Below are 27,699 nucleotides of genomic sequence, written 5' to 3'. Positions count from 1 at the left end.
ACCACAGTGACAGATTTTATCTTCTCCGACTCCAAAATCACTGCAGATGATGACTGCAGCCATGAAAGTAAAAGACGCTTGCTCCTTGAAAGAAAAGCTATGACAAATCCAGAGAGCGTATTAAAAAGCAGAGATGTTACTTTGGTGACAAAGGTTTGTACAGTCGAATCTATGGTTTTCCCAGTAGTCATGTATAGATGTGAGGACTAGACCATAAAGAAGGCTGAACACCAAAGAACTGATGCTTTTGAGCTGTGGTGTTGGAGAAGACTCTTCAGAGTCCCGTGGACTGCAAGGAGATCAAACCAGTCAATCCTAAAGGAAATCAATCCTGAATATTCATTAGAAGGATTGATGCTGAAGCTGAAGTTCCAATACTTTGGCCACCTGATGCAAAGTGCTGATTCATTAAAAAGACCCCAATGCTGGTAAAGACTGAAGGCAGGAGGAGAAGGGGAAGAGAGGACAAGATGGTTAGATGGTATCACTGACTCAGTGGACATGAGTTTGAGCAAGCTCCGGGAGTTGGTGATGGACAGGGAAGCCTGGTGTGCTGCAGTCCGTGGGGTCACAAAGTGTCAGACACAACTGAGCCACTGAACAGAAAACACAACCAAGTAACCACCACCTAGACCAGAAAGGTGGTTATTATCCCCATCCTGGAAGCACCCACCCCCTTGTGATCTCTTTGTCACGCCTCTTTCGTTCCCTAAGGTCAACTTCTATCATTACAGATGAGTTTTTCCTGCTTTGAATTTTACCTAAATGCAATCATCAGTATGGACTTGGTTGCATGTGGCTTCTGACATCAACATTAAGTCTGTGAGTCACCAGGTTGTTGCACACAGCTGCAGTTTAAATATAACTGTCAGTGCTATGCAGTATTCCAACATATGAATAAAACACAATTTATTTAACCACTGCTGTTGATGAACAGTTGTGCTGTTTCCAACTTTTTTTTTATGAATAGTGCTGTTATGAACATTCTTGGATGTGTCTTTTGAGGCACATTTGTACACATCTTTTTTTTTTTTTATATCTACCTGGGAGTGGAACTGCTGGGTCATAAGGAATATACATGTTCAACCTTAGCCTATGCTGCCAAACAGTTTTCCAAAGCAGCTGAACTGGTTTGGCTCCCCTGAAGCAGTCTATGAAATTTCCTGTTAGGTGACATCCTCGCCAACACTTGGTATAGAAAGCTTTTTAAAAAACAAATGTTCTGATGGGTGTGTAATGCTAATTCTGTGTGGTTTTAACTTCCATTTTCTTGTTCAAGGATGAGATTAAGCACCTGATAATATACACATCAGCCTTGTGGATATACTTTTTTGTTAAGTGCTTACTCAAGGCTTTTTCTCATTTGCACAGTGGATTGTCTGTTTTTTTCCTTATAGTTTTGTAGGTGTTTTTCTTATACATTCCGTATACAAGTCTGTTTCATGAATGCATTGCAAATATCCTCTCCTATTCTGTGACTTGTCTTACCACTCTTTGGTTCTTTTTGACAGCAAATATTCTTAGTTTTAATGAAATCCAACTTAATCTTTCCCTTTATGATAGGAATGTTCTATGTTGTAGTTAAGAAATTATCTACACTAAGGTCATAGAGATATTTGCATTTATTTACTTGTAGAATTTTTATTGTTTTACTCTTCAAATCTACAACCTACTTGAACATGACTATATATATATATATATATATATATATATATATATATATATTGAAAGCAGAGATCAAGAAGTATTCTTTCCAGAGAGGTATCTTATCATCTTAATATTTATTGAAGGGTCATCCTTGCCCTTATTGTAGTAAAGTACAATTTTGTCATAAGTCAAGAGACTGTACTCATGTGTCTGTTTCTGGATTCTCATTTTGCCCTGCCTTCTGCCAATACTACACTATCTTAATTACTGTAGTTTTATAATAATTTTGAAGTCTAATAGTAAGCTCTTCAACTCTGTTTTCTTCAGGATTTTTGGCTACATTTTGTACTTTTCAAGTAAATTTCAGAATCAGCCTGTCAATCTGCCACAAAAAAAAATTGCTAGAATTTTCATAATGATTTTGTTGAATCTATACATCAATTTGAGAAATGACAACTTTACAATATTCAATCTTGCAGTGTATTAACAAGGTGCATCCCTTTATCTGTTTATTTTTAAAATTTTTCTCAGTAGTATTTCATTGCTTTCTGTGCAGAGGTCTTGTACACTGTTGGATTTATTCTTAGACATCAAGTGGTACAGTAAAAATGGCCAAAAATTCTTTGCATCTTCTACCATTAGTGAAGTCTATTTCCCCTTCACCTGGATCTGCACTGACCATATAATTTACTTTAAACAATAAATGCCACCTAAGTAGCACTGAGCAATCTCTGAATTTTGGCCTCAAGAAATCTTGGAGCATCTCCTTCATCCATTTTGATGCTTCCACGATGTGAGGAGGCCAAGACTAGCTTCCTTGAAAATAAGAAACCACGTGGAAGGGGGTTCTGTTGACGGCCAACAACAAGCACCTGACATGGTCATAAGATCATTTTACACTGTTTGGTCTCAGCTGACTGCAGTTACATCAAAAACTACAGGTGAGCCCAGCAGAAACAGCACCTAGCTACTGTTGCTACTGCTAAGTCGCTTCAGTCATGTCTGACTCTGTGCGACCCCCTAGATGGCAGCCCACCAGGCTCCCCCGTCCCTTCAAATTTTCCTTTTCTCTTTAATTGCTGCTGACTAGAAATACAATTGACTTTTATACAATGTCTTCAGGTATCTTGTTAAATTTACTTATCCATTCTCAAAACTTAGTTGTACATTCTTTTAGATTTTCTAGGTAATCATGTTCTCTACAAATAATAAAGTTTTCATTTTCCTGTCCAGTCTTTGTACCTATTATTTATCTATCTTACTGGCTAGGTGTCTAGCAAAACAGTGAACAGAAGTGGGGATAATAGCCATCCCTTCATGCTTTCAACAGACCACCACTGAGTATATTTGGGGTAGATTTCTCATGGAGACACATTGTCAGATCAAGGCAGTTCCTATCTACTTTTTGCTTGCTGACTTCTCATAAATGGATGCTGAATTTTGTCAAAAGATTTTGGTGCAACTATTGAGATAAGCCTATTTTTAATTATTTCATTTTGCTGATGTGGTGAATGACATGATTTATTTGGACATGTAAACTTGTGAGCACGTGTACTCAGTTGCTCAATCATGTCCAACTCTTTGTGACCCCATGGACTGTAGCCCACCAGGCTCCTCTGTCCATGGGATTCTCCAGGCAAGTATACTGGAGTAGATTGCCATTTTCTCTTTCAAAGAATCTTCCTGACCCAGGGATCCAACATGCATCTCTTGCATCCCCTGCATTGGCAGACGGATTAACTTACACTCCTGGAATAAATATGATTTGGTTATAATATCTTCATACAATTAGTCCTTGAACTATGTGGGGGTTAAAAGTGCCAATCCCCTACACAGTTAAAAAGCCTCATACAGCTTTATAGTCAGCTTTCCACATCCACAGTTCTACAACCACAGACTTGACCAACGTGTAGTGCTATACATGATTTAAAATATTAATAATTATAAATGTGTTCAAGACACATTGGACAAAATATCATCAAATTAAATACAGCAATGTATAAGAAGAAAAATACAGGTGACCCTTGAATAACATGGGTTTGAACTACATGGGCCAATAACATACAGATTTTTTTTTCCCAATGGGAAAATTTCTAATTTTATATAAATTTATTTAAAATTTATAATTATTAATATTTTAAATCATGTGTCTGATAATGTCAACATCTGATTTATCTGTTTCTAGTGTCCGTTTTTCCTCTTGGTAGGCCTGGTAACTTGTGATTGAATGCTACTTTTTGTATAAAAACTTGTAGATTTTAAATGAGTCTTTAGCTTCAGCAGGCAGTTAAAGGATGAGATGGTTAGGTAGCATCACTGACTCAATGGAAATGAGTTTGAGCAAATTCCAGGAGATAGTGAAGAACAGGGAAGCCTGGCGTGCTACAGTCCATGAGGTTGCAAAGAGTAGGGCACGACTTACCAACTGAACAACAAGGCAGTTAAAGGGGGTTAATCCAACCGGTGTTTTCAAGGCTGGCTTTCAGTCTTTGTAAAGCTGATGAAGGACAGGGAAACTTGGCATGCTGCAGTCCATGGGGTCGCAAAGGCACGACCGAGCAACTGAACAATAATAAAGATAATCTTGGCCTGTTTCCATCTTTATAAGATTTGGTATAGTCCTTCAGCAGTCTCAACTGAACACCAATTCCATCCCTCCACTTTTAATCTCCCCAGCACCATAAAACTGATAAAAGATCTATTTAGTTAGCCTCTTGACTGCTGTTTTTTGCTTAGCTTCTCCTAGACTACTTAGAAATTGGCATGTGCTTCGAGAAATAAACAGCTCAAGACTATCGGGGTCCTTGTTCTGCCTGTCCCTTCTCTGTAAGATATGAGCCCCTCCACACCTATGGTCAATTAATCTTCAACAAAGAAGGCAAGAATATACAATGGAAAAAAGACAGTCTCCTCAGCAAGTGGTGTTGGGAAAGCTGGACAGCCGCATGTAAATCAATGAAGCTAGAACACTCCCTCACTCCATACACAAAAATAAACTCAAAGTAGCTTAGAGACTTAAATATAAGACATGTCACCATAAAACTCCTAGAAGAGAACATAGGCAAAACATTCTCTGACATAAATCGTAGCAATGTTTTCTTAGGTCAGTCTCCCAAGGCAATAGAAATAAAAGTAAAAATAAATAAATGGGACCTAATCAAACTTGCAGGCTTTAGCACAGCAAAATAAACCATCAATAAAATGAAAAGACAACCTATGGGCTGGGAGAAAATACTTGCAAACAATGAGACCAACAAGGGCTTAATTTCCAAAATATTCAAACAGCTCATACAACTCAATAACAAAAAAGCAAGCAACCCAATCAGAAAATGGGCAGAAGACCTAAACAGACATTTATCCAGAGAAGACATACAGATGGGCAACAGGCACATGAAAAGATGCTCAACATCACTAATTATTAGAGAAATGCAAATCCAAACTATAATGAGATACCACCTCACACCAGTCAGAATGGCAATCATTAAAAAGTCGATAAATAATAAACGCTACAGAGGGTGTGGCGAAAAGGGAACCCTCCTGCACTGTTGGTGGGAATGCAAATTTGTGCAGTCACTATGGAAAAGAGTACACGGAGGTTCTTTAAAAAACTAAAAATAGAGTTTTAGTTTTTTGATCCATATGATCTGGCTATCCTACTCCTGGGCATATATCCAGAGAAAACTCGTTGAAAAGGATACATGCACACCAATGTTCATAGCAGCACTATTTACAATAGTCAAGACATGGAAGCAACCTAAATATCCATTGACAGATGAATTGATAAAGATATGGTGTGTTTGTGTATATATATACACACAAACACACACAATGTAATACTACTCAGCTATAAAAAAAATTCAATCTGATGCTGGGAAAGATTGAAGGCAGGAGGAGGAGGGGACGACAGAGGACAAGATGGCTGGATGGTATCACTGACTCAATGGACATGAGTTTGAGCAAGCTCCAGAAGTTGGTGATGGACAGGGAACCCTGGCATGCCACAGTGCATGGGATCACAAAAAGTCAGACACAAATGAGTGATTGAACAGCAACAATAAAAAAAAAAGAAGAATGAAATAATGCCATTTGCAGCAACATAGATGGACCCAGAGCTTATCATACTAAGTGAAGTAAATTAGAGAAAGACAAATATCATATGATATCACTTACACATAGAATCTAAAACATGATACAAATGAACTTATTTCCAAAATAGACTCAAAGACATAGAAAACAAACTTGTGGTTACCAAAGGGGAAAGTGGTTGGGGGAGGATAAATTAGGAGTTTGGGATTAGCAGATACAAACTACTACATATAAAACAAATAAACAAGTTTCTACTACATAGCACAAGGAATTATATTCAATATTCCATAATAACCTATAATAGAAAAGATGAAAAAGAATACATATATGTATAACTGAATGACTTTACTTTACACGTGAAACTAACATAGCATTGTAAATCAAACATACGTCAATAAAAAAAAAGATACGAGGCCCTCAATTACCAGCTCTCTTAATAGCAATGGATTCTCGCTTTTGCTTGACCAGCCCCATGAGACTGTCCAAAGCTTTACTCTGATTCTCTGACTTTTGAGAGCTGCTTTCTGCTTGACTTCTCTACCTTTCTCAATTAGAATTGTCTCAAAAATAAAACCAGAGTTAATGTTTGGCTCACCTGATTGAGTTTCTCTCCTCTCATAAGTTGTGGACCCTCAAGTACTAACTTGGTAACTTTCCAATACCTTCAACAGACTTTTGGGCTTTTTTCGGTCTAGCTTTTCTTGTAGTTCTTAGCTGATTTGGGTCTGCTATAAGCCTGTTAACAATTTCTGGATATAGTCTGTTTTCCAATTATATTTTTATTTAACATGATTGACATTTAAGGATTTTAGAGAGCATGCCAAGTGCTCTCCTTTTTTAATATAAAAACACTTTTTCATTCATGCTAATGATGTCAGTAAATCTCTGATCTGTTTGGAATTTATTCTTATGTAGAGTGTGATAACAAATTTTACTTCATATTTTTCCATATCACTATCTGTACAGTCTAATAGCATTTTAGAACACTTATATATTCCGCATTGAATTAAAATGGCTTTATATTAAAATCTCATATGCAATTTAATGGACTTTCTACTTCATTTTCTCTTATTTTTTAATCCTTCAGCATATATCTTCAGAGTCTGTCTTAAGTTCTTTTGGAATAGGAGCATGCTTAACTAAAATGAAATCATGTAATTGAAGAAAAACAAGATACAATTTTTTAAAACCAGAGAGTGGGTTGAAATTCAGATTGAAAAAGGAAAAAGACTGACAAATTCGACAACATAAAGTAAAAAGCTTTTGCATGATTTTAAAAAAACATATGCACGCCAAAAGCAAAGAAAAAAGACAAGTGAAAAACCAGAGAAAGAATATTTGCAACTTACATCAAAAACAAACCTTCTATAAAGAGCTTCTAAAATTATTAGCGATAAAGCATTAATAAAATTATCTTTAAAATGGGCAAGTGATATGACCAGAGAGTTTAGTCCACTAGGTAAAAAATGACCCTCTTCGATAAACATAGGGTTAGGAGAAGAGATGAAACAAACGGAAGAGTCAGAGGAGAACCAGAAAGGACACGGTCAACAACAGGGCAGTCAATAGTAGCAAACATGGCAGAGGGCCATACAAAGACATGCCAGGAAAGAGTACCACCGCACCTGGTGCCTTGGGAAGTCACTAGTAGCCTACTAAAAAGTTTCAGAACAAAACATTTCAGAGATTAAGAGCATCCTCAAGTTTCAATTCAGCCTAACACTCTCACTTCTTTAAACAACAACAACAACAAACAACCCCAAAGAAACATTAAGTGGGTGGCCTAAACTCCTGTAGCCGGTAATTAGTAGATCATAGACTAGAGCATGCTCATTTTCACAACCGTGACTATCTGGTGGAAAGCATGAAGACCAGAATAGAGGATTATTTTATTTCTCCTGAAAAACTTTCTGCTCTCATTCATGCACAACTTGCGCATCCACATGGTGAGTGATGATGAAGTGAGCAGGCCCTATTTTCCCCGTTTCTCTGATGAAGAAACTGAGGCCCGGCAGGCTTCACCATTTTGCTCAGAACCAAACAATAAATATGCTGGGAAAGCCAGGTACCAACATCAGTTCAGCACTCTGTTTTGGCAATACAACTCTGAGCCTTACTTTCTTCTCAGAGAACAGGAAATAAGATCAAAACAAAGGAGATGGCAAAAAGCTTTGTACCCCACTTCCTCACTGCAGCCAAACACTGAAGAACCACAGATGATATTGATACAAAAAAGACTTTAATACCTCTACTAAGTTGTCAAAACCCTCATGAGAGACACTATCCCCTTTCTGAGTGGCCAACGCACTGTCTGAACCAGGAAATATTCTGGCCTTTCAGTAAAAAGTAATCTTTATCTGGTACTGCTGTGGGGCCTCCCACAGTGGAAAAAGCTGCTCTACGGCATACTGGTATGAATTACTCTGCCACCTTCAGGTCACTCTGGCGAGTCAAAACACAGGAGGGGAAGAGCCCATCAGGGCTTTTTCTTGCAGTAACTAAATGACTAATCAAATACAGTAGTGTACAAAGTTGATGCTTATTTACTCAAGTAGCAGACAGTTTCCTGTTATAAAATGGACACTGGAGAAGGCAATCTGTGCTCATAAGTTCCTCATAAAAATAGGAAACTGTCCATTCCTACCTCCACCAGACCAAAAAAAAAAAAAAAACTTGCTGAAGTCTTGCAGAAACTTTAGAGTTAAAGAAGAAATACCTGTCCATATGCCATAAGGTCTCAGATGACAAGCAAGTCCCTGGGCCACGTCTTTTCCTTTCTCAGTTTATCCTGCACTAAACAAAACTGTCTGGAATTCATTCTTTAAAGGTTTATTTATGGTACACAGAGACTGTTTATGTGAAGCAGGGTATTTGCCCATTTTCCTACTGGGACAGTGTTTAAAACTACAGGGATATTTCCCTCTCTGGCACTTTCTGAAATACAATTAACAATACTGGATCTTTTTTCCTTTTAACAAATCTGGTTTTTATTTAGGGAGGGGAGGAAAAAAGTAAAGGGTCTGAAGTTTCCCAACAAATTATTTCAAGCCTTTGAGAAGACAGTTTTAGGCTTTTTAAATAGTGTCTTTGTTTGAAATTCCCCCTTACCCCCACCCTCTTGCTCTCTGACCGTTAAAATGTGGGTTTTCTTCCAAACTAGATTGCTCAATTAAAGCCCTTCTTTTGTAATACCCCAATGCTCTAAATGGGAAAAGGACTGCTGTAGGCCACCTTGTGAAACCTTTTAAAGGTTCCTGGACTCTTTTGATCTTTAAAAAAAAAAAAAAAGGCAAAAGAACACATAGACTACCTGGCATTTTCCATGTCACTCAGCTGCTCCCTAACATGCAAACTTGGAATAATGGAGAACGGGGGGTGGGGAATGCCCTGCGCTCCTTTCTGCATTTGTGAGATGGAGCTATTATCTCCCCCTTCATCCATCGCAGAGCAAGGAATCCAATCGAGATAGCACCTGTGAGACTGCTGAGAGTCCTCTGAACAGACACTCTATCTGGCAATAATGTACCCTCACTGTAAACCTGGAGAGACTTCCCTCTGAGACTTCTGACAGCCTCATTTCTGGTCTGGAGTCAAGAGAATCAAGATAATTATTCCTTCAATACCAAAGACGCGGTTACCTTTTAGTCAGACTCTCATGATTCCTGCTCTGGGACGGGACTCCATTCTTTTAGCCGTTATCTATTCATCTCAAAGAGAGGATTGCACTTCCTAAGAGCTGCTCATCAAGGGATATTACTCTGTTAGAAAACTCTTTGAATAAACGACATTATTTTATGGGTCCCAGACTCCATAAGGAGAACTCAAGACACAATGAAATGGTGACTTCCACAAGCTAAGGATTTAATATTGATGTCCCAATTCCCACCGCCTGGTGTGAGACATTAATGTACCACATTCAGAGTGCCCCCTGCCCACACCTCGTAACTTTGGCCTTCAGTATAGTGCCAAATGAAACATTAGACCTCGATGATTCCTAGTTTATTGCATGGAAAGCAAACTGGTAAGTGTCAATACCCTGGAACTGGGGGTCTGGAGTCACTTCAACTGGAGAAAATCACACGGCATTTGTCAGTCTGGGGGGAAGTTTTCTACTGGGAGCAATCTGAAAGAGAACAGTTAGGTGTCTGTGTTTCTTAGTTAAGATGATTTAAAAAACAAGAAGTCCTTAACTCTCAGGAAATGCTTGACATTGGTTTGCTGGGCGGGTGCCAAGTGTTCTGGGGGAATATATACTTTATCAAACAAACCCATTCCGAAGGGTCACATAAGTCAAGTGGATACTTGTGAATATGAGCAAGATAGTGGTTTTCCCACGGTTTTCCCCCCACTCCCATGCTGATTATAAGTATCTTCGGTCTCCTGGGGAACATGAAGTTAAAGCAAATTAAGCCAACAGGACAGTCCATCGAGAAGGCACTGTTCTCAGGATTGTTGCAGGAGCTCCTGGTTCCCGACCAGCACTCCCAACCACTCACCCCACTTGCTGTCTTAATGAAACTATCACCCTGGTCCTGTCCTGGTCCAAATAGGACTTGATGTGGACCAGGCTACTGTCCTATTACCTATAAGTCTATTTTGGAAGCTGTGAGCAGGCAAATCGTGGGCCACATGAGGCCCGCACATGTGTTTTGTTAGGCTCACAAGGTTGAAAAACAAAAACAAAAAAATTCAAATGGGTTGCCAACACTTAAAGACCAGGAGATTCCACATAAAAGTCCAGATTTCCGGTTCCACTTTAAGAATTCCGAAGATCTGGCAGCTCTGGGTTCACGTTACCCCATGACAACGGGCTGGAGCTGAGCTGCACTGCCCATTTCAGACGGAGTGTGCACATGCTGAGGGCCGTGTCCCCACTGGGCTGCTTCACTTGCTTGCAACGTGGGCAGACCCAGAGGTGTGTATATTTAAGACTCCAGTTTTACTACTTATTTGTTCATGTCTCTAGCTCCTTCCGCTCAGAAAGAGAGACCACCTTGAAGCATCTTCAAGGAGGCAGCATGGGGCAGCGGGAGTCTTAGACATGTAGTTAGAGAGGAGGTAGACACCATCATAACCATCTTTAAGAGCAATAGAGCAAAGAACCAGAAGTAATGGGTGTCAGCTGCAGGGAGGCAGATGGAGACTCCACCCAAGGAAAGGCTTTTCAACATTCACCCAGTTCTCCTTCTGCTCCTACCACTACCTATCTATTTCTACATTAATTATCTGTATTATCTTCAGGGACAAAGCCCTGTGAACTCCAAAATCCTTGTTTATCAAGCAGAGGATCATTAAGGACACATGAATCTCTAAAACTCCTGATTTCTTAGACACTGAGGGGCAGCTCAGTATAGGGGAAAAATGTATATGAACTTTTGAGTCAAATATTGTATCAGAATTTGAGGAACATCCCTTAATTTTTACTAGATTTTATTGTAGAAAATAAAGACAGTATTCAGACTGCATCTGTCAAGTGCACATCCAGATGCTCTGTAGGAGTGTCACATCCTGGTACGGTGGTGTGGGGGGCCCCACATCTCAGTGGGTATGTAACCATGTCGTCCCTGAAGGTGGTAGACATTTCTACTGTCAACCATTCAAGAAGGGGTGAATACTTAAGAGAGGAGGAGGGCAGGTGAGTCTTGGGCATGAAGAGAAGATACTGTCTGGGCTGCAGCTTTTCTCTTGAGTCTGGGGGCGGCCCAGGAAATGGGCTTTTGCCTCACTGAGATAAGCCAAGGGCTAAGCAGAGGGCAGATGGGTTTTTATGTCATTCTGTGTTTATTCTTTTGTTACTCTTTAATCTTCAGTAAAGTCATACTTAAATGTTAAAAAAAAAAAAAAGAAAGAAAGATACGGTTGACCCTTGAACAACATGGGTTTGAACTACATCGTCCACTTACACGTGGGTTTTTTTCAGTGGTTTGCACTTGGCTGCAGAACCGCACATGCAGGCCAATGATAACGTCTATGTGGATTTTCAAGTTCAAGGAGGATGGGTGCTCCTAACCCCGTGCTGCTCAAGGGTCCACTCTACATACACGTATGAGTTGATAAACTGTCTCAGAAAGGGAAACCTGTAAAAATACTTGCTACAAATGATGAGGCTGGACAGGAAAAGGCAAGTAGTAATAAGCACATTCATTCTTTTCTTAGGAAAAGTGGTTTTTAGAACTTTCCCCGTGAGGAGCTCACCTTGAGGTCCAGTGGAAGCTTGTTGGATGTGAACACGCTCAGCTTGATCTGGGGAATACTGATTTTGAGATTCTCAAAGTAGTATCGGATTGGCGTCCCGCCTTGCTCAGCTGTCTTTTCGTGGAGGTTTTCATCATATTTTTCCACCTCTGGCACAAAGGTAGAATTGTTTTTTGTTTTTTTTTAATAAGTCTCCTTAAAGTCTCGTGATTCAAATACTTCAGGCACATTGAAAAGAAATTCATAGGAAGATGAAAACATTTATCTCTCTAGATTTAGCTTTTTAATACATACAGCATCCTGATATCACTTCTATATAAAAGCAGATGTGGTTCACGTTGTTTATCAGAAAAGTACAATAGCTTAAACTACTGATTTGCAACTCTGCACCACCTGGCAGATATAATCTCTGGAAAAAATAATCCAGGTGGGAAAGTCAAAGGTCATGGGGCAACACACTTTCTAGAAATCCTGTCCTTATCATTATTATTACTATAAATGACCCAGATTATTTGAATTTATCTCAGAAAATGATATCAAAATAAGTACTTGGAGCATACTTTCATTCAGTCATAATGAACATGACCAATTAAATGATGAATCTGAGCAAAACATAATGTCTTAAAAAGAAACAGGCTGCAGGCTATAAAGAACTGACATCAGGACAAGTGATGCTCTCTCTCCCAAACAGTGGACACTATTTATTTATTTATTGTCACACTGTGAAGCCTGTGTGCCCCGACCAGGGATCAAACCTGGGCCCTTGGTAGCGAGAGTGTAGAGTCCTAACTACTGGACTGCCAGGGAATTCCCAGAGGACATCACTTAAATAGCACATGGAAGCACATTACTCACTTGTTATCTCATGAAGTAAAAGGGACAAACATGAGCTAACACACAGCAGTGTGCTCTTCAGCTTGATGCTGGTCCCCACATCTGTGTGGGCAGCTCATCTGCACTTGGATTTATGCGCCTTAGAAATAAAACCAAAGGGACTATACATAGCTACACATCAAACAAATTTATACTAGAAGCTTTTATAGCTCTATTTATAGAAAGAGGGGAATAGGTTTAAAGAAAAAAAAAGGTAGCACAACAAAGACAGGCTTATCTGTATTCAGGGAATAGGAACAGTTATAGAAAGTGGAGGAGATTCCTCAGTGAAAGGCAGGCAAGGATTTTATAAGTCTAAATCCACTAGACAATGCATAGGGAGAAATTTATTTAGAGCAACTTACAAGAAGAGCATGTCCAATCAAATTTAAAGCAAAACTTCCCAGGAAGGTACCCAACAAGAACAGATACCTGGCAGCAAGCTCAAGTGGCTTTCTGAACACACACACACACTGGCGTTTCCACCCAAAGTAGAGAACGCAGCATTAGACACACAGGATCTTGCTCTTGACCCCAAATATGCTTAAAGCTTAAATTCTAAGTCTGGGATAAAAAGAGCAAAAACATTTTTCTTGCACTGTGTGTATGTATGCACCTATTTCACAAATCCCCAGGAATTTTTTCCCCCTAGCCAACATGGGCAGACAAACATTAGAAGTCTCAATCTTATCATTTCTTTAGGCTTAATATTTAGTCTTCAAAAGACTAAGCATTACTGACTTCTTTCTAAGCTGTATAAACAGTCTTGAAAGGCCATGATGAGGATCTAAAACAAAGAGACGACAGCTAAATAATTTCTGGAGCATCGCTGGAAAATTTAGGTTTTTCAATAGCTCATCTTACTCCTCTCTCCAAAATAGCACAATAACTGAAAACCTCTGTAATTACATTAAGGCATAAGGGTATAGATGTGAAAAATATAAAGTTAAGGGGTTGAGACTGGCCAATTTTCTTCTTCAGCTAAACCAAAAGAACTGCTGAAGGGATTTCTGATTCTTGGCCCTGAGTCTGTTTAATAAACAAAGGTTAGGAAACAAAGTGGTCAGCTAAATGAATAATATCATTTCTGCCATCCTAAAGCAGATGTGTCAAAAAAAAAAACAAACCAAGAAACAAAGAGGAACAAAAGACTGCTTCCCAAAGGCTTGCCCTGGGTATGCCTGGGTCCGGAAGGCCCTCCACATGCAGGCATACCTCACTACCTGTCAACAGGCAACACTGAGAAACAAAAACGGACCACAAGCCTTAGCTTCCCCGCTCAGACCACGAATTGGGAAGGCAGCTCACCAGGCATCTAGAGGCTACCTGTGTTCACAAGCAGACTAAAAAACACCACCCTAGTACCAATTCCCAGATACAAACCTGGAACACTGGACATTACCTGATTCAGCTTGATCATAGCCAAAGAAACTCAGCAGCTTGAGGAGCAGTTTCTCCTCAATTTGTACCGTGAATCTCTGAGCCGTGACCATCAGGTGCTAGAGAGAAAGAAATTCTGATTTACAGTGCGAACGTCAGAGGAACTTTCATCTGCAACCTAAGAAGGCCCCAATGGTATGGCATGGTCTCTTAATATGATTTCATAATCATATTGCCAATTTTCCTCTGCCTCATCTCTCTCCATGTTATAATGAACCCAAAATTCCAGAAGATGTTTAATAGATGATTCACCATCCTGTTGCTTGGCGCCAGGGCATCTGTGTCAGTTAGTCAGGACGACGTTTTCAGATGCACCATGCAACTGAGTTCATGTGGATGGCATCTAGTTCAAGGAGGAGACTGGACTTGTAAATGTGAGGACCACATGCAGGCATGGCCCCCACTGGCCCTGGTAACAAAGGACCAGAAATATGAGGAGCAACCTCTTAGCTCCCATTTTTCCAGACAAGCTAGCTTTGTAACACTAGCTTGTACATGAAGACTTCTCCACGAAAGAAAGTGTATCACTTTTTGAATGATCTACTTTTAGTATGATCTGCTTTTAGTGAACACTGTGGCAGCTCAAGGTATCTGTCCCAAGTCAGGCCCCTCCTACCCCTTGTCCAGTAGTCTGAGATTATTTTTTTTTTAATTTATTTTGTTGAAGTATAGCTGTTTTACAATGCTGTGTGTTAATTTATAGATTATAATATTAATAATATATCTAGACCATAGTCTAGATACCTGGTCACGATCAATCTAGAAGATGCTATACTTTCCTGCAGAGACTTCATGGTGAAAAATACACACTCTGATGGATTCAGTTCTATTACCTGATACTCATCGACAGCACAACTGAGAATATAAAGTTTAAAGAGAAACTTCCATCAATCCAGCTACACAACGTGTTGAGTTGCTTGTGCCTTTACCCCCTGGACTATTTCCATCTGCGGCCTGCACTGCTGCTCTCAGCCTGGGCTGTGAGAGGACAAAGCGAGTCCACCAGCCTACCTTGTAGATGTTGGTCAGCGCGCTCTTACTGGGGAACTTCACCGCATTCACCTGCACAGCCGGGCCTGTCTCAATGACCTCATTCTCGTTGCTCAGAGGGGTCACGTAGAGCATGAAGGGCTGAGTGGTGCCAATGAGCTGGTTGTCCACCTGGGACATGAAAAAGCAGTGACAAAAACGGACGAGTTCCTCAGTTTTCATTTTTACCCTTGACTGGATCTCAAAATATGTAGGTCACTCAGAAAGTACCTTTGGAAAAACATACCTCCACTAAACCCAGCAACAATAATAGTAGTAGTAACAGGAGCTATACTTTATTTGGTGAGTACCATGTGCCAAGGGTGCTTCCCTGGCGGCTCAGTGGTAAAGAATCCGCCAGCCAATGCAAGAGATGCAGGTTTTATCCCCAGGTCAGAAGATCTCCTGGAGAAGGAAATGGCAACCCATTCTACTATTCTTGCCTGGGAGATCCCTTGGACGAGGAGCCTGGTGGGCTACAGTCCATGGAGTCAAAAAGAGTCAGACACGACTGAGCGAGTAACCACCACCATGTGCCAAGCACTGAGCTAGTCCCCGCACAAGGATCATCTCAGCAAGTCCCACGGCTGCCAGGCTGTCCGAGTTATTAAAGCTGCATCCTCACCACAACCTCCTGGGGACCATCTCTGTCCTCGCGTCACAGATGAAGAAGCCGAAAAGAGACACCCCTGTTGGAGGCTCTACACCTAGTCAGTGACAGAACGAGAACTGAACTCCAATTCTCTCTGTCCCCAAAGCGGACACTCTCAGCCAACAGGTTACTGATGTTTCTCTCGTTCCAGATTCCCTGAATAAGAACTCAAACCGGTCAATCCTAAAGGAAATCAACCCTGAATATTCACTGGAAGGACTGATACTAAAGCTGAAACACCAATACACTGGTCATCTGGTGTGAAGAGCTGACTCACTGGAAAAGATCCTGATGCTGGGAAGAATGAGGGCAAGAGGAGAAGGGGGCAACAGAGGATGAGATAGTTAGACGGCATCACCAACTCAATGGACATGAGTTTGAGCAAACTCCGGGAGCTGGTGAAGGACAGGGAAGGCTGGTGTGCTACAGTCCATGGAGTCACAAAGAGTTGACACGACTCAGTAACTGAACAACAGCAACAAAAGAGCTCAAACCAAAAATCAGTAACAAATGGCTGCCAAACAGGCACAGCTACCCATCCTCAAGTCAACTCCTTCTAGGGATGGAGTGATGACAGTGGCGGAAACAGGGACTGCTCTGTTCATCCCCCATGAGCAGCATCACGGAGAACACTCTCCCCACACTCAGGCAAGTTCATGAATGTCGGCAGGCTCATGGCAGGAAGTGAGCATCTTCACTTCCTGTTTCACCCTACAGGCCCACACTGGGAAGAGGAAAGAGGAGAGAGCATGTATCAGGTATCCCCTCAGCGTCCTTCCCACACGCCACCTAGCACACCCCTCAGTACAGTCCTAAAGGTTAAGTGTTCTTCCTCCCTATGTTACAAACAGGAAAACAAAAGCTTAGAGAAGTTACATTACTTACTCAGATTCACCAAGTAGTAAGTGGGAGAGTGGGGATTCAGATACAGGTGTTTCAAGCACCAAGCCCTGACCTTTGCACTGTATCACCAGGACTTCCACAGAATCATTCTGTCCAGTCGCTGTGGGCAGTCCTTCTGCTGGCTCTCATGGTACAGAGGGAAGGGCGGGGGACCTAAAGCCCTTCTTTCTGCTTCCATTTCCTTTTCCTCCCACATGCTCTCACAGCAGCCAGAGTGATCCACCAAAAACACACACCATGTCCCTCCTTTCTGGACACCCTGCAGGGGCTTCCCTTTCTCAGAGGACTGCACAGCCTCCTCGGCAACGCCGCCAGGGCCAGCGGGACTCAGCTCCACCACACGTGGCTGTCATCCAGGCTCCCCACCATCCTGCACACAAGCCTCCCTGCTGTTTCCCAAAGGTGGGTGAGTTCCCCCCACTTCTCAGAATTTTCCAGAACATTTTTCCCCTAGAACACTTTTTCTCTGGTATCTCACTCTCCTCCTCTAAGCTCGGCTTGGCTCCCACATCCTCAGGAAGAGCTTTCGAGGCCACTTTACCCAAAGCAGCACCATCTCCCTTTATTCTCTCACAGAAAGTGTCCCAGGATGGAATGATTCACTTGCTTGCTCGCTTCCCTACTGGCTGACTTCTTCCCTAGGTTCTCAGCTCAGAGAGCAGAAACGTCACCCTTTGGGTCACAGTGATATCTGCAGAGCCCAGTGCCATGCCTGACTCACAGGCAATATCAGCGACAACCCACCAGTCACATCCAATAGGTGAAATGACAGTAAAGTTTCCCCTTACTCTGACCTCTTCTCTATACTCTCCCCAAACACATTTGGCATAAGTGTACTAACTGCAAATTTCTTCTGATCCTTGTTTTACTCTCTCAATCAGATTAGAAGTTCCCTAAGGGTGGGACTGGGCTTCCCAGGTGGTGCTACTGGTAAAGAATTTCCCTGCCAATGCAGAAGACACAGGAGACTTGGGTTCAATCCCCGGGTTGGGAAGATTCCCTGGAGTAGGAAATGGCAACCCACTCCAGTATTCTTGTTTGGAAAATTCCATGAACAGAGGAGCCTAGTGGGCTCCATGGACCCACCATGGGCTGCTAAGCGTCAGACATGACTGATGCAACTGAGCACGCATGCATGAAAGGTGGGACTAAATTTTCTGCTTTTAAAAATTCTTTCTCACAGTACTGTAATCATAGTAAATGCTCAAATCTGTTTATTTTTTATGATTTACAGCACACATTAAATCAAGAGACACTACAAGAAGAAGTATCTGTTTAAGTATAGTTATGAAGTTAATGAACATCAAATGACTCCTTGGATCTCTGTAATACTAAAAAAGAAAGACAAAGAAATGGAGGTACAAGATACCAACTTTCTATCCTCAAACAAATGTGATGTCATTAGCCTGAACCCTTTGCTATCTGTGATATATGATAAAAGAAAAAATTCTTCTGAAAAGGGTTTTGGCATGGATGGAAGTATCACTACTTTCTGCCTTAATGATAATCCTTTAACATTCTCTGTAGTGTGGATCTGCTGGAAATGAGTTCTTTTAGTTTTTGAATGTCTAAAACACCTTTAATTCACCCTGGTTCCTGAAAGATTTATTTGCTGGGCACAGACTTCTAGGTTGGCAGTTTGTTTTTTCCTTTCAATACTGTAAAAACGTTGCTGACTATCTTCTCACTTGTGTTGTTCACAATGAGAAACTGGCTGTCATTCTCACCTTTGTTCCTTGGAAGGAACATGCTTTTTTAATCTGGATGTTTTATCACTGGTTTTGAGTAACTGATTATGATGTACCTTGGTATAGCTTCCACTATGTGTGTGTGTGGCAAGGGGGGTGGTGTGAACGTGGCTTTGTGTTTGAGCTGCTTCTGTGAGTTTATAGTTTTCACTAAGTTTGAAAATTTTATGGTCAAAATTTCTTCAAATATTTTTTTTCTGTCTTCTCCTCTCTCTCTGTTCTAGGGATTCCAATTATCTATATAGTATTGATATTCGCTTGCTTGAAGTTTTATCATAGGTCACTGATGCTGGTCTCTTTGTGGGTTTCTAGGTTTTTTCCCCTTGGATTATTTTTCTCTGGGTATTTCAACAGTTTCTCTTGTTATAAGTTCACTCATCGTTTTTTTTCTTCACTGTGTCATCTGCTTCTGATCAAATCCAGTGTTTTTATCTATTTCACTTTAATTTCTAGAAGTTTGATTTGAGATTTTGACTATCTTCCAGCTCTCCACTTAACTTTTTGAACATGTGGAATAGAATAGTTACAGTAAGTTTTAATGTCCTTCTCTGAATATCCTAATGTCTCTGTTAGTTCTGGGTTGGTTTGGAATGATCACTGCTCTCATTATGTATTGTGTTTCCTTGCCCCTTGGCACACCTGATGATTTCTGACAGGATGTCAGACACTGTGGTTTTCATTCTGCTGGGTGTTGGATGTTTCTGTATTCCATTGAATCTGGAGCTTTGTTCAGGGATACGGTTAATTTACTTGGAAACAGCTTGATCCTTTCAGAGCCTCCTTTTATATGACTGATTTGTCAGGTAGGTCTGGAGCAGTGCTCAGCTTAGGCCTCAACATGTACCATGGAGGCCCAAGACTTTCTGGAAGGCTCTTCCCAGTGTCCCATAATTATTAGTTTACCCATTGCAGCTGGGGGTGAGCTGCAGGCACTGCCCCTGTGAGCTTTTCAGAAGGTAGTCTCCTCATGTACACCTCTGATCTGTTGTGTCTCTGCTGCATACCTGCAGGGCCCTCTGCAAATCTCCGGAGATTTCCTTCTGTACAGCATGCCCCTCCCAGGTCTGCTGTCCTATGAACTCTGGCTGCCTTGGTCCTAGGACTCTCAATTCTGTTCAGCTCATCCACTCTACAGGCTCTGTCTCAGTCTCTCCACCTGGTGCAGAGCCTGAAAACTTTTTCAAGGCAGCAAGCTGGAGTGATGAAGAAGGAAATGGTAACCTACCCCAATATTTTGCCTGGGAAATCCTAAGGACAGAGGAGCCAGGGGGGTACAATCCACAGGGTCACAAAAGTCAGATGCAACTTAGCAACCAAACAACAACAACAAAGTTGGAATGACTGCAGGGCTCACATCTTTTGTTTCCCACCTTTCGGAGATTACTGTCCTTTGTTGCCTGATGTCTAGTGTCTTGAATCTGTTGTCTCTTTATTTTATCTGGATTTGGGGGGTGTTTCAGGTAGGACAGTAAATCAGATCCCTGTACTCCATCTTGGTCAGAAGCACAAACTCACTTCCCTAGCTTTTCTCTTTTCTCCCTGCGGTGAACTTCAGTTCTTCTAAATGATGGTTAGAGGATTTTCATTGTTTTCTCTGTTTACAAGATGGGGAACCAGCAGTCACCTTCCTCTGTGCCACCTTGACTAAGTTCTCCAAGTTACTGATAGGCTAGATATTATATTTAGAATTCTGCTGTCTGGAAAAATCATTAAAGACAAATGTAGGTAAAAATGATTCTTTTCATAGAACAATTTTTTAAAAGCCACAGAGCACTAAATTCCTAGAACATTAAACACTGATCTGGTCAGCTGTTCAGCAGGAAGAAAAAAAATAAAATCAACAAGTTCTGAGCCTCCCCCACTCACCTGTACATCCTGTATGCTGAGTTCAAGCATGTGACTGGTGGCCAGCTGTGTGTAGTGCACGTTGATTCCCGAAAGACTTGCAAAGACCAGTTCTTCTGGGACTTTATTAATTAAAGACAGCCCAATTCCACCTTCTAACTTCACAAGCACCTAAAAGAAAACCAAAATATGGCACATTGGCAATTTGAATCAGAGCTTAAGGTAGCCAGGAGAGTACAAGGAAACACATGGCTTTAAGTCCCTCTCTTCTGCCTCTGAGCCTATGAACACCACTTAAAGAAGAGTTGTAACTCTGACCTAGATGGCTCAAATTTCATCATCTTACTAGAAGCCTTCCTCTCCAGGCATACTCCTCACCCCAACAAGAACTCAGCAGTGATATGATAAAACCTCTGCTGGAGCACTAATGACATTCTGCATTTTATTACAGGAAAATAATTGTTTGAGAATCTTTCTTCCTATTTGGGAGGCAAGCTCTCGTTAAGTCATTCATTGAACATCCATAACATCCAATCTAGTGCTGTACATAAAGGCATTTATGTTTTTTCAGAAGATTACTGAATAAATGAGGAATAAGTGTGCTTTATCACACTCATCTCATATTCCTTTGCAAACTTGTCACTTTCTTTCCAATGGACAAACAGGGGCAGAGGAAGGAAGATGTCAGAGTCAGCTGGAGCCAAAAAAAGATAAGATCTAGTTTGCTTATTCTCAATCTTCGGTCCTGTTTAAATTCTTTATTTTTCATCTTACTCTAGCAATGTCTGTTACATCCTGATTTGACCTGAGCTGTTATTTAACTAACATATTCACACATTCATGTTGTGATAACATTAAGTACTGTGAAGTAACAAGGATACTTAGAAGTCAGAGAGGGCAAAAAAAAAACCCCAAAAAACAAAAACAAAAAAAAGAAGGTCTCAACTGAGAATATCAAAGAGCAAAATTCCAAACAAACTTATAATGAAGATGTGACCTTGCAAGAGTTCAAACGTACTTCCAATTCCTGTTCTGTGTCTGGATTCTTTAGTTTCTGCAGCTCTCGTTCAGTAACAGGAAGTTCATCCACTTCATATGATGAACGGTCACTTTTCCGTTGGGAGAAATCTGTTATCTGAGGTCAAATAAAACACTGTACTTAGTAAGAGGGCTCACACTTCCATTGCGAAACACACTCCACACCAATTGTATGAGTCAAAAGTCACTATGCACTCAATAATCTTATGGAAGTTAATGGTTTCCAAAGCACTGCTAAGGTCAGATTTATGTAATAATGAAGCAAACATGGTTTTGAGTCTGTATGACTAACACCAAGCTGTGGACCTTGAGAGTTTCATACAGTGTGGGGTAGGCATCTGTAGGTGATCCAGAATTATAGCTCAAGTCAAAATATGCAAAGCTCAGGATCACAGCATTTGTTTTTTGCCTTGAGAAGGGTGCTTTTTAAAGAAGTGTTGTGGATCAGGATGTACTGTCTCAGACAGTTCACTGTTACATATCATCAACATCTTTTCTTTTTCCTTAATTCGAATTCATCAAGCCCTGGTAAATCCCTGTCTCCAGCACAGACCTCTCCCTGAGCTACAGACCCATACTTGTACTGACTTCTGGACATTTTCATGTAGTATCATATACTTAATAAGTTCAAAACTTTAACTCCTCGTTTTCCCTCAGAAGTCTGCTCTACATACATTTCTTTGTGATGTAGATTATCATCCTCTTAAATGCCCAAATTGAAATTTTGAAGGCCACTCTTGACTCCTTCCTCTCTCTCATCCCCACAGTCAATCTGACCAACTCTACTCTTTAATAAGTTCTCATTTCTTTTTTTTAAGTTCTCATTTCTAATCATTTCTCTCCAGTCTCCTCATGTCCATCTCTTGCCGTATATTTTGGTTTGAATCACCACAATCTTTCATCCAGGTCTTTCCCAACTGGCTTTTTTCTCTGTTTCCAATTTCATTCCACTCCAACTCTCCACACTGCAGCCAAAGTGAGCAAGTCAAAATAAATTTCTGATCATGTCACCCTCTGACTCTCTGTTGCCATAGAAAAAACACAAAATCTTTAGCATGTGTCAAGCTTTTTTAATGTTCTGGCCCCTTCTACTGTCTCCTGCCTCTTTCTTAGCACATTCTAGGTGCCAGTAAGATCACTCTTTTTTATCTCCAGGCCTTCACTTATCAACCTCCCAAATATATATAATGTACTTACTTTGTTTACTACTTATGGTTTATCTCTTCCACTACAATGAAAGCTCCAACACAGCAGGGAACTTACTTTGTTCACTAGTCTAGATTCAGTACGTAAAACTGTGTCCGGCTCTAACAGATGCTCAGTAAATAACTGGTGAGTTAATACTCTCATTCTTAGGGCACAGCGCCCCTGCCTTTCCTTCTTCTTCTTTTTGGCCACACCACAGGGCATGTGGGATCTTAGTTCCCCTGAAAGGGATCAAACCCTTGCCCTTGCATTGGAAGCGCCCAGGCTTAACCACTGGACAGCTAGGGAGTCCCCAGTCTTTCCTTCTTGATTTGGCTAACTCCTTCCAGTTAACCTTTAGATCTCACCTTAAGTATTACTTAGCTTAGAAAGCCCCTCTCCAAATCTGGGCATACAAATCCTTTCTAGATACTACTCATAACACCTTCCACTCCTACTTTCAAAACATAACATTTTAAATTGTCTGATTACAGACCTCAGAGATCTTCTTGTTGTTACTGTTATTAATATGTCAATTATTTAAATGTACAATAAACATATATAATGATGGATAATAATATGCGCTATTCTTGATAGTATCTTTTTAATTCTCATATTTTGTTTTTACTCATCCTTTTTTTAAAATGACATATATAGTTGATTTACAATGTTGTGTTAGTTTCATGTGTATAGCATGTAATTCAGTCACACATATATATCTTTTTTTTTTCAGATTCTCTTTCCTTGTGCTGTATGCTGTGCTTAGTCGCTCAGTCATGTCCGACTCTTTGAGACCCAATGGACTGCAGCCTGCTAGACTCCTCAGTCCATGGGCATTCTCCAGGCAAGAATACTGGAGTGGGTTGCCATGCCCTCCTCCAGGGGATCTTCCCAACCCAGGGATCAAACTGAGGTCTCCTGCATTTCCTTATAAGTTACAATAAATTAATTCTTATACCTTTTAAAATACCATCTCATATCTTACTTATACTTTAATTCTTATAACAACTTTGTGAGGCAGGTCTTACCCCCATTTTATAAACAAGGACAAGATATCCTCATGTTCAGCATAGATAATTCAATAAATATTTGTTGAATGACTCACAGGGAGAACACTGAGTTTCATGTCAGTTCTTACAATAAAGTATCACCTGGAGCGCTCTAGTTGGTCCATCTGGAACAACTCTGATGGACAACATTCCAGAACCAGGCCTCATTTTTTGGTTAATAAATTGTTGTTCAGGTGGAACTGGCCCCAGAAGCTCCATGGAAGTGTCCGGACCAAGAACAACTTCAGCTCCATCAAACAAACCAGACAGCCCTCCTTTGGCCTAAAGGACAGAGGAAAGATGTATGAAAAAAGGCAAAGGCACTAACTTTGACAATTTAACATGTCATTTGAAACAAGTCACCAAATTTAAACTCACTTCTGAAGGTCAACATACAGCAAAACTTGTACTGTTTTTTCAGTCTTAGAGTTGATAAAAAAAACAGTAGGATTACTAGGGCCAAGATGGAAACTTATACTGCATGAATTTAAGGAATTCTGGGTAAGATAATTCCACAAATACAGCATATTAGCTTAGTGATAACTTCTAGTCATTAAGATAAGCATAAAAAATAAAAAAGTTCCGAAAGTCCTGTTTCTTTGAGTGTTCTCCCTAGGGCTGTCTTAAAAATCTGAAACATTCTGAAAATTTAAAAATTATCACCATCACTCAGCTTTCCAATAAAAAGCAAATGCTGAATGGAAAACCTCCCCCAACATGCATATGGCTGGACCATCAAATATCAAAGATGGTGTCTCTTCCAAAATTAAACAGGGAATTGTGATGTCATTGATAGCCAGTTATTTGGGCCTTTGGAGAAAAGCACCTTCTTGCCACATGCCCCAAGTAAAAACTAAAACTCTATAGGATGATGCCTTTGGGGGAGAGCACACAGGGCTAGAGAAAATGATAGCACAAGTGTCTCGATTTCCCCTTGTTAGTTTTTAAACAGTAAGTAATGAGAAGGAAAATTTGAGCTGGGTTTATAGGACAGATTTCAACATGGAGAAACCTTTTATGACTGTTTCAGGTTTAGAAGAACGTGCACACAACCTTATAAGGACAGTGTCAGAAAATGTTTTAATGCCATCAATTACTTTATTCAGAATAATAAGATTGAAACAAGCTTATTTCCCTAACCAAAACACATTCTGCTTTGTTGAATACTGTTGTTATAGGGTCACTCACAACCAGAGAAATGATGAAATAGATTCAAGAAACAACAAACACCAGAAAGGGATTTGCGGGGCAGGGGGATGCTCTAAAAGAATTGGAATTACAAGGGCTTTAGAAACAAACCAGAAGTAAAGTCAGGGTCAGACACAGAACCCAACAATTATAACAAGCCCTCTTTTGCCTCTAGAAGTCTGAATTGTATTGCTAATTGAAAATCACAAATCCATTCCAGATGTGTGTTTCATATAAGCAGCTTGTCTTTGATGAAAAAAGCTCAGGGCAATAGAGATAAAGAAAATAAATCTCACCAAACAGCAGTCCGAGGCTCCTTACAGTTTCACTTGCTGCCCTGGAGAACAAGCTCCCATTATGGAAGGACGGCCAGGTTTCCCCCAGGTCAAACACACTAAGACCTCTCTAGCCTAGCTCTAGCGTTTGCCTTTTGGGTAAAACTGAGGCAGAACTGCATACACAGTCACACGTATTGTTCTGCTCTATGCCCAAACCTCTCACACATCTTCTCTGCTACCCATCTCAGAGCCATGGTACCATTCTTGGCCTGAAGCCAGAAGGAGAGAAAATCCAAATTCCTGGTAATTTTCCAAACACACATTTGCTTATAAAGTACCCAGGAGTTTTGCATGCGGTGAACTGGCTGAGTTGAGGGCAGGGGAGATTTGACCAGTAATCTTAATTTTGACATTTGCTACAATTAAATGTTTATTTGGGCACCACTAAGAATGCACAAGTAAACAGAATCTGGAGCATGCAGAGCGCTTGGTGATTATTTACCATCTCAGAGAACACTTTATAAAAGACAGTTTTAACTTCACAGGTCTAAAACAAATCTGTCTAACTTATGGTGAGCTTTTAGCTGACATTTTTCTCTCTCTTTTTAAAACTTCATAGGTAATTTATCTCATCAAAGGAAAAAAAAAAATCCAAATAAGCCGGGGGGGGTGGGGGGGCGGGAAATCACTCAGAGGCAACCATTTCTAAAACATTTCTTATATGTCACCTTCAAGAATATTTTCTGGGTAAATATGCATAGATGCACTAAGTTTCATGGTTTTCCTGACTAAAATGAAAGAATACATATTTGCTCTGTAATTTTTTTTTTTTCCCATTCAACAACATCTCATGGATATTCTAAATGAGACTCTGTTTCAAAAAAAAAAGGCTCAACCACTGCTTGCTGCAACTGAGGATGTCAAAACCTACTGACCTGGACCACCAGCCCATGTAGCCCGCAGGTCAGCTTCCCTTCTCTGAAACTCCAAGTCTGGGTTGTGCTCCGCCTACGGTCAGGCTTCCGAAGCATTAGTGGCTCGTATCTGGAAGAAAGGAAAAAGTAACAAGTCCTGTGAATCAAACACTTCAGGTCTGAAGACAGTATCAGGATGATGGGTTTTACTCTTCTTGCTTCTAATATCTTCTGCCCTGGAAATCTAACAGACAGTTCGCTTGAATCCTATGGCAATTAGGTTATCTCTAGATGAGGAAAGAAGAATAAAATAAAATGGAAAGCAGTGAGGTCAACAAATACGAATACTTAGGGATTCATAATTTAATAAATGAAATATGTGTTTTCTTGCTTTCTCACGATGACAAGTTATCATGCAGTCTCAGGCAGTATGCAAAGGGTTTTAAAAATATTTTCAAAAATCTTTTCTGCTTTATTTCCAATACTTTTATTTTATATTGAGTTTTAACTTGTAAGTCCTATAAAGTCATTTTGGAAATAAACAAGGTATTAGCTGAAAACATACACTGACTACATGGGCAAACTGAGGTATAGGCTAATAACTTATTCAAAGTTAAAGAGCTGATTTGAATTCAAGGAGCTAAGTCATAAAAACACATTTGATTATTTTCTTAATAATTTATTTCTGCTTTCAAAAGATTTAACAAAATTATTAGATTAAAAACCAAACTTTTCCCTTCTAGGGAGCGCTGGTCATGAAATGCCTCCCAAAGTATGGTTGAATTTATGACCATGAGGGGACCCTGTCAACTACAAACTGATGCTTGCCAAGAGCAGTTGGGGCCTCCCCGGTGGCTCAGCAGTAAAGAATCCACCTGCAATACAAGAGATGTGGGTTCAATCCCTGGGTGAGGAATATCCCCTGGAGGAGGGCCTCCAATATTCTTGCTGGGAAAATCCCATGGACAGAGGAGCCTGGCGGGCTACAGTCAATGGGACTGCAGAGTTGGACATGACTAACGTGACTGAGCACATTCACTTCTAGGGAGCAATGGCAGATAGACGTTTGGCTGAAAATAAATTCACTTTTCATAACATATCCTTCTTATTGTTTGATTTTTTTTTAACATCTCCACGGGCATTTCCATAATAACTTTTAAAAGCAAAAAACCCAATACTCATATTTGGAAATAAAATTCTATTGTCGAAGAAAAACCAAATTCTTACTTCACTTCTAAACTATAGCTTTTGGGTATACATTTCCTCTGAGTCTGAATTTGAAAGTGGTAAACTTGAATCAGAAGCTGCCTAGAAAGTTACCTGTTGTCAGTGACTGCAGCGAGACCAGCTATATCCAAGATGGCAGAGCCCTCGGCGGAGCGGGCAGCCGAGGGCTCACTGGGGTTGTGAGGCACGGAAGAGCCCTCGTGGGCCAGCATGCCTGTTCCAGTCATCCTCCACAGCTGAGAGCGCTTCCCTGGTTCCTGTCGGGCAGAGACAGAAAGAGCCATCATGTGCAGACACAGCTCCAGACAAGGGCTGGATGAATTCTCAAGGAGGAACTGTACTAAAAAGGACATTGTCCACATTAGATACTAACAGATGCTTAATTCAAACTTGCATTATTGT

The 27,699-nt window shown here is 40.5% G+C and overlaps 1 protein-coding gene across 6 annotated transcripts in view; it reads right to left on the bottom strand.

The window, feature by feature from the left end:
• Window positions 1-27,699, bottom strand: part of VPS13D (vacuolar protein sorting 13 homolog D) — a 267,732-nt gene that overhangs the window by 99,596 nt on the left and 140,437 nt on the right. For all 6 annotated transcript variants that reach the window (XM_043485295.1, XM_043485297.1, XM_043485298.1 and 3 more), the window contains 8 exons: window positions 27,391-27,554; window positions 26,092-26,200; window positions 23,793-23,972; window positions 21,437-21,553; window positions 20,440-20,589; window positions 15,253-15,402; window positions 14,204-14,300; window positions 11,929-12,077 (listed from right to left, as the gene is read on the bottom strand). In XM_043485295.1, coding sequence (XP_043341230.1) covers window positions 11,929-12,077; window positions 14,204-14,300; window positions 15,253-15,402; window positions 20,440-20,589; window positions 21,437-21,553; window positions 23,793-23,972; window positions 26,092-26,200; window positions 27,391-27,554 — 1,116 coding nt within the window. The remainder of the gene's footprint in view (window positions 1-11,928; window positions 12,078-14,203; window positions 14,301-15,252; window positions 15,403-20,439; window positions 20,590-21,436; window positions 21,554-23,792; window positions 23,973-26,091; window positions 26,201-27,390; window positions 27,555-27,699) is intronic.

This window comes from Cervus canadensis, chromosome 13, assembly GCF_019320065.1.
Source record: "Cervus canadensis isolate Bull #8, Minnesota chromosome 13, ASM1932006v1, whole genome shotgun sequence".
Lineage (NCBI taxonomy): Eukaryota > Metazoa > Chordata > Mammalia > Artiodactyla > Cervidae > Cervus > Cervus canadensis.
Note: the sequence above shows the minus strand (reverse complement) of the source record. Positions and strands in the feature narration are given on the sequence as shown.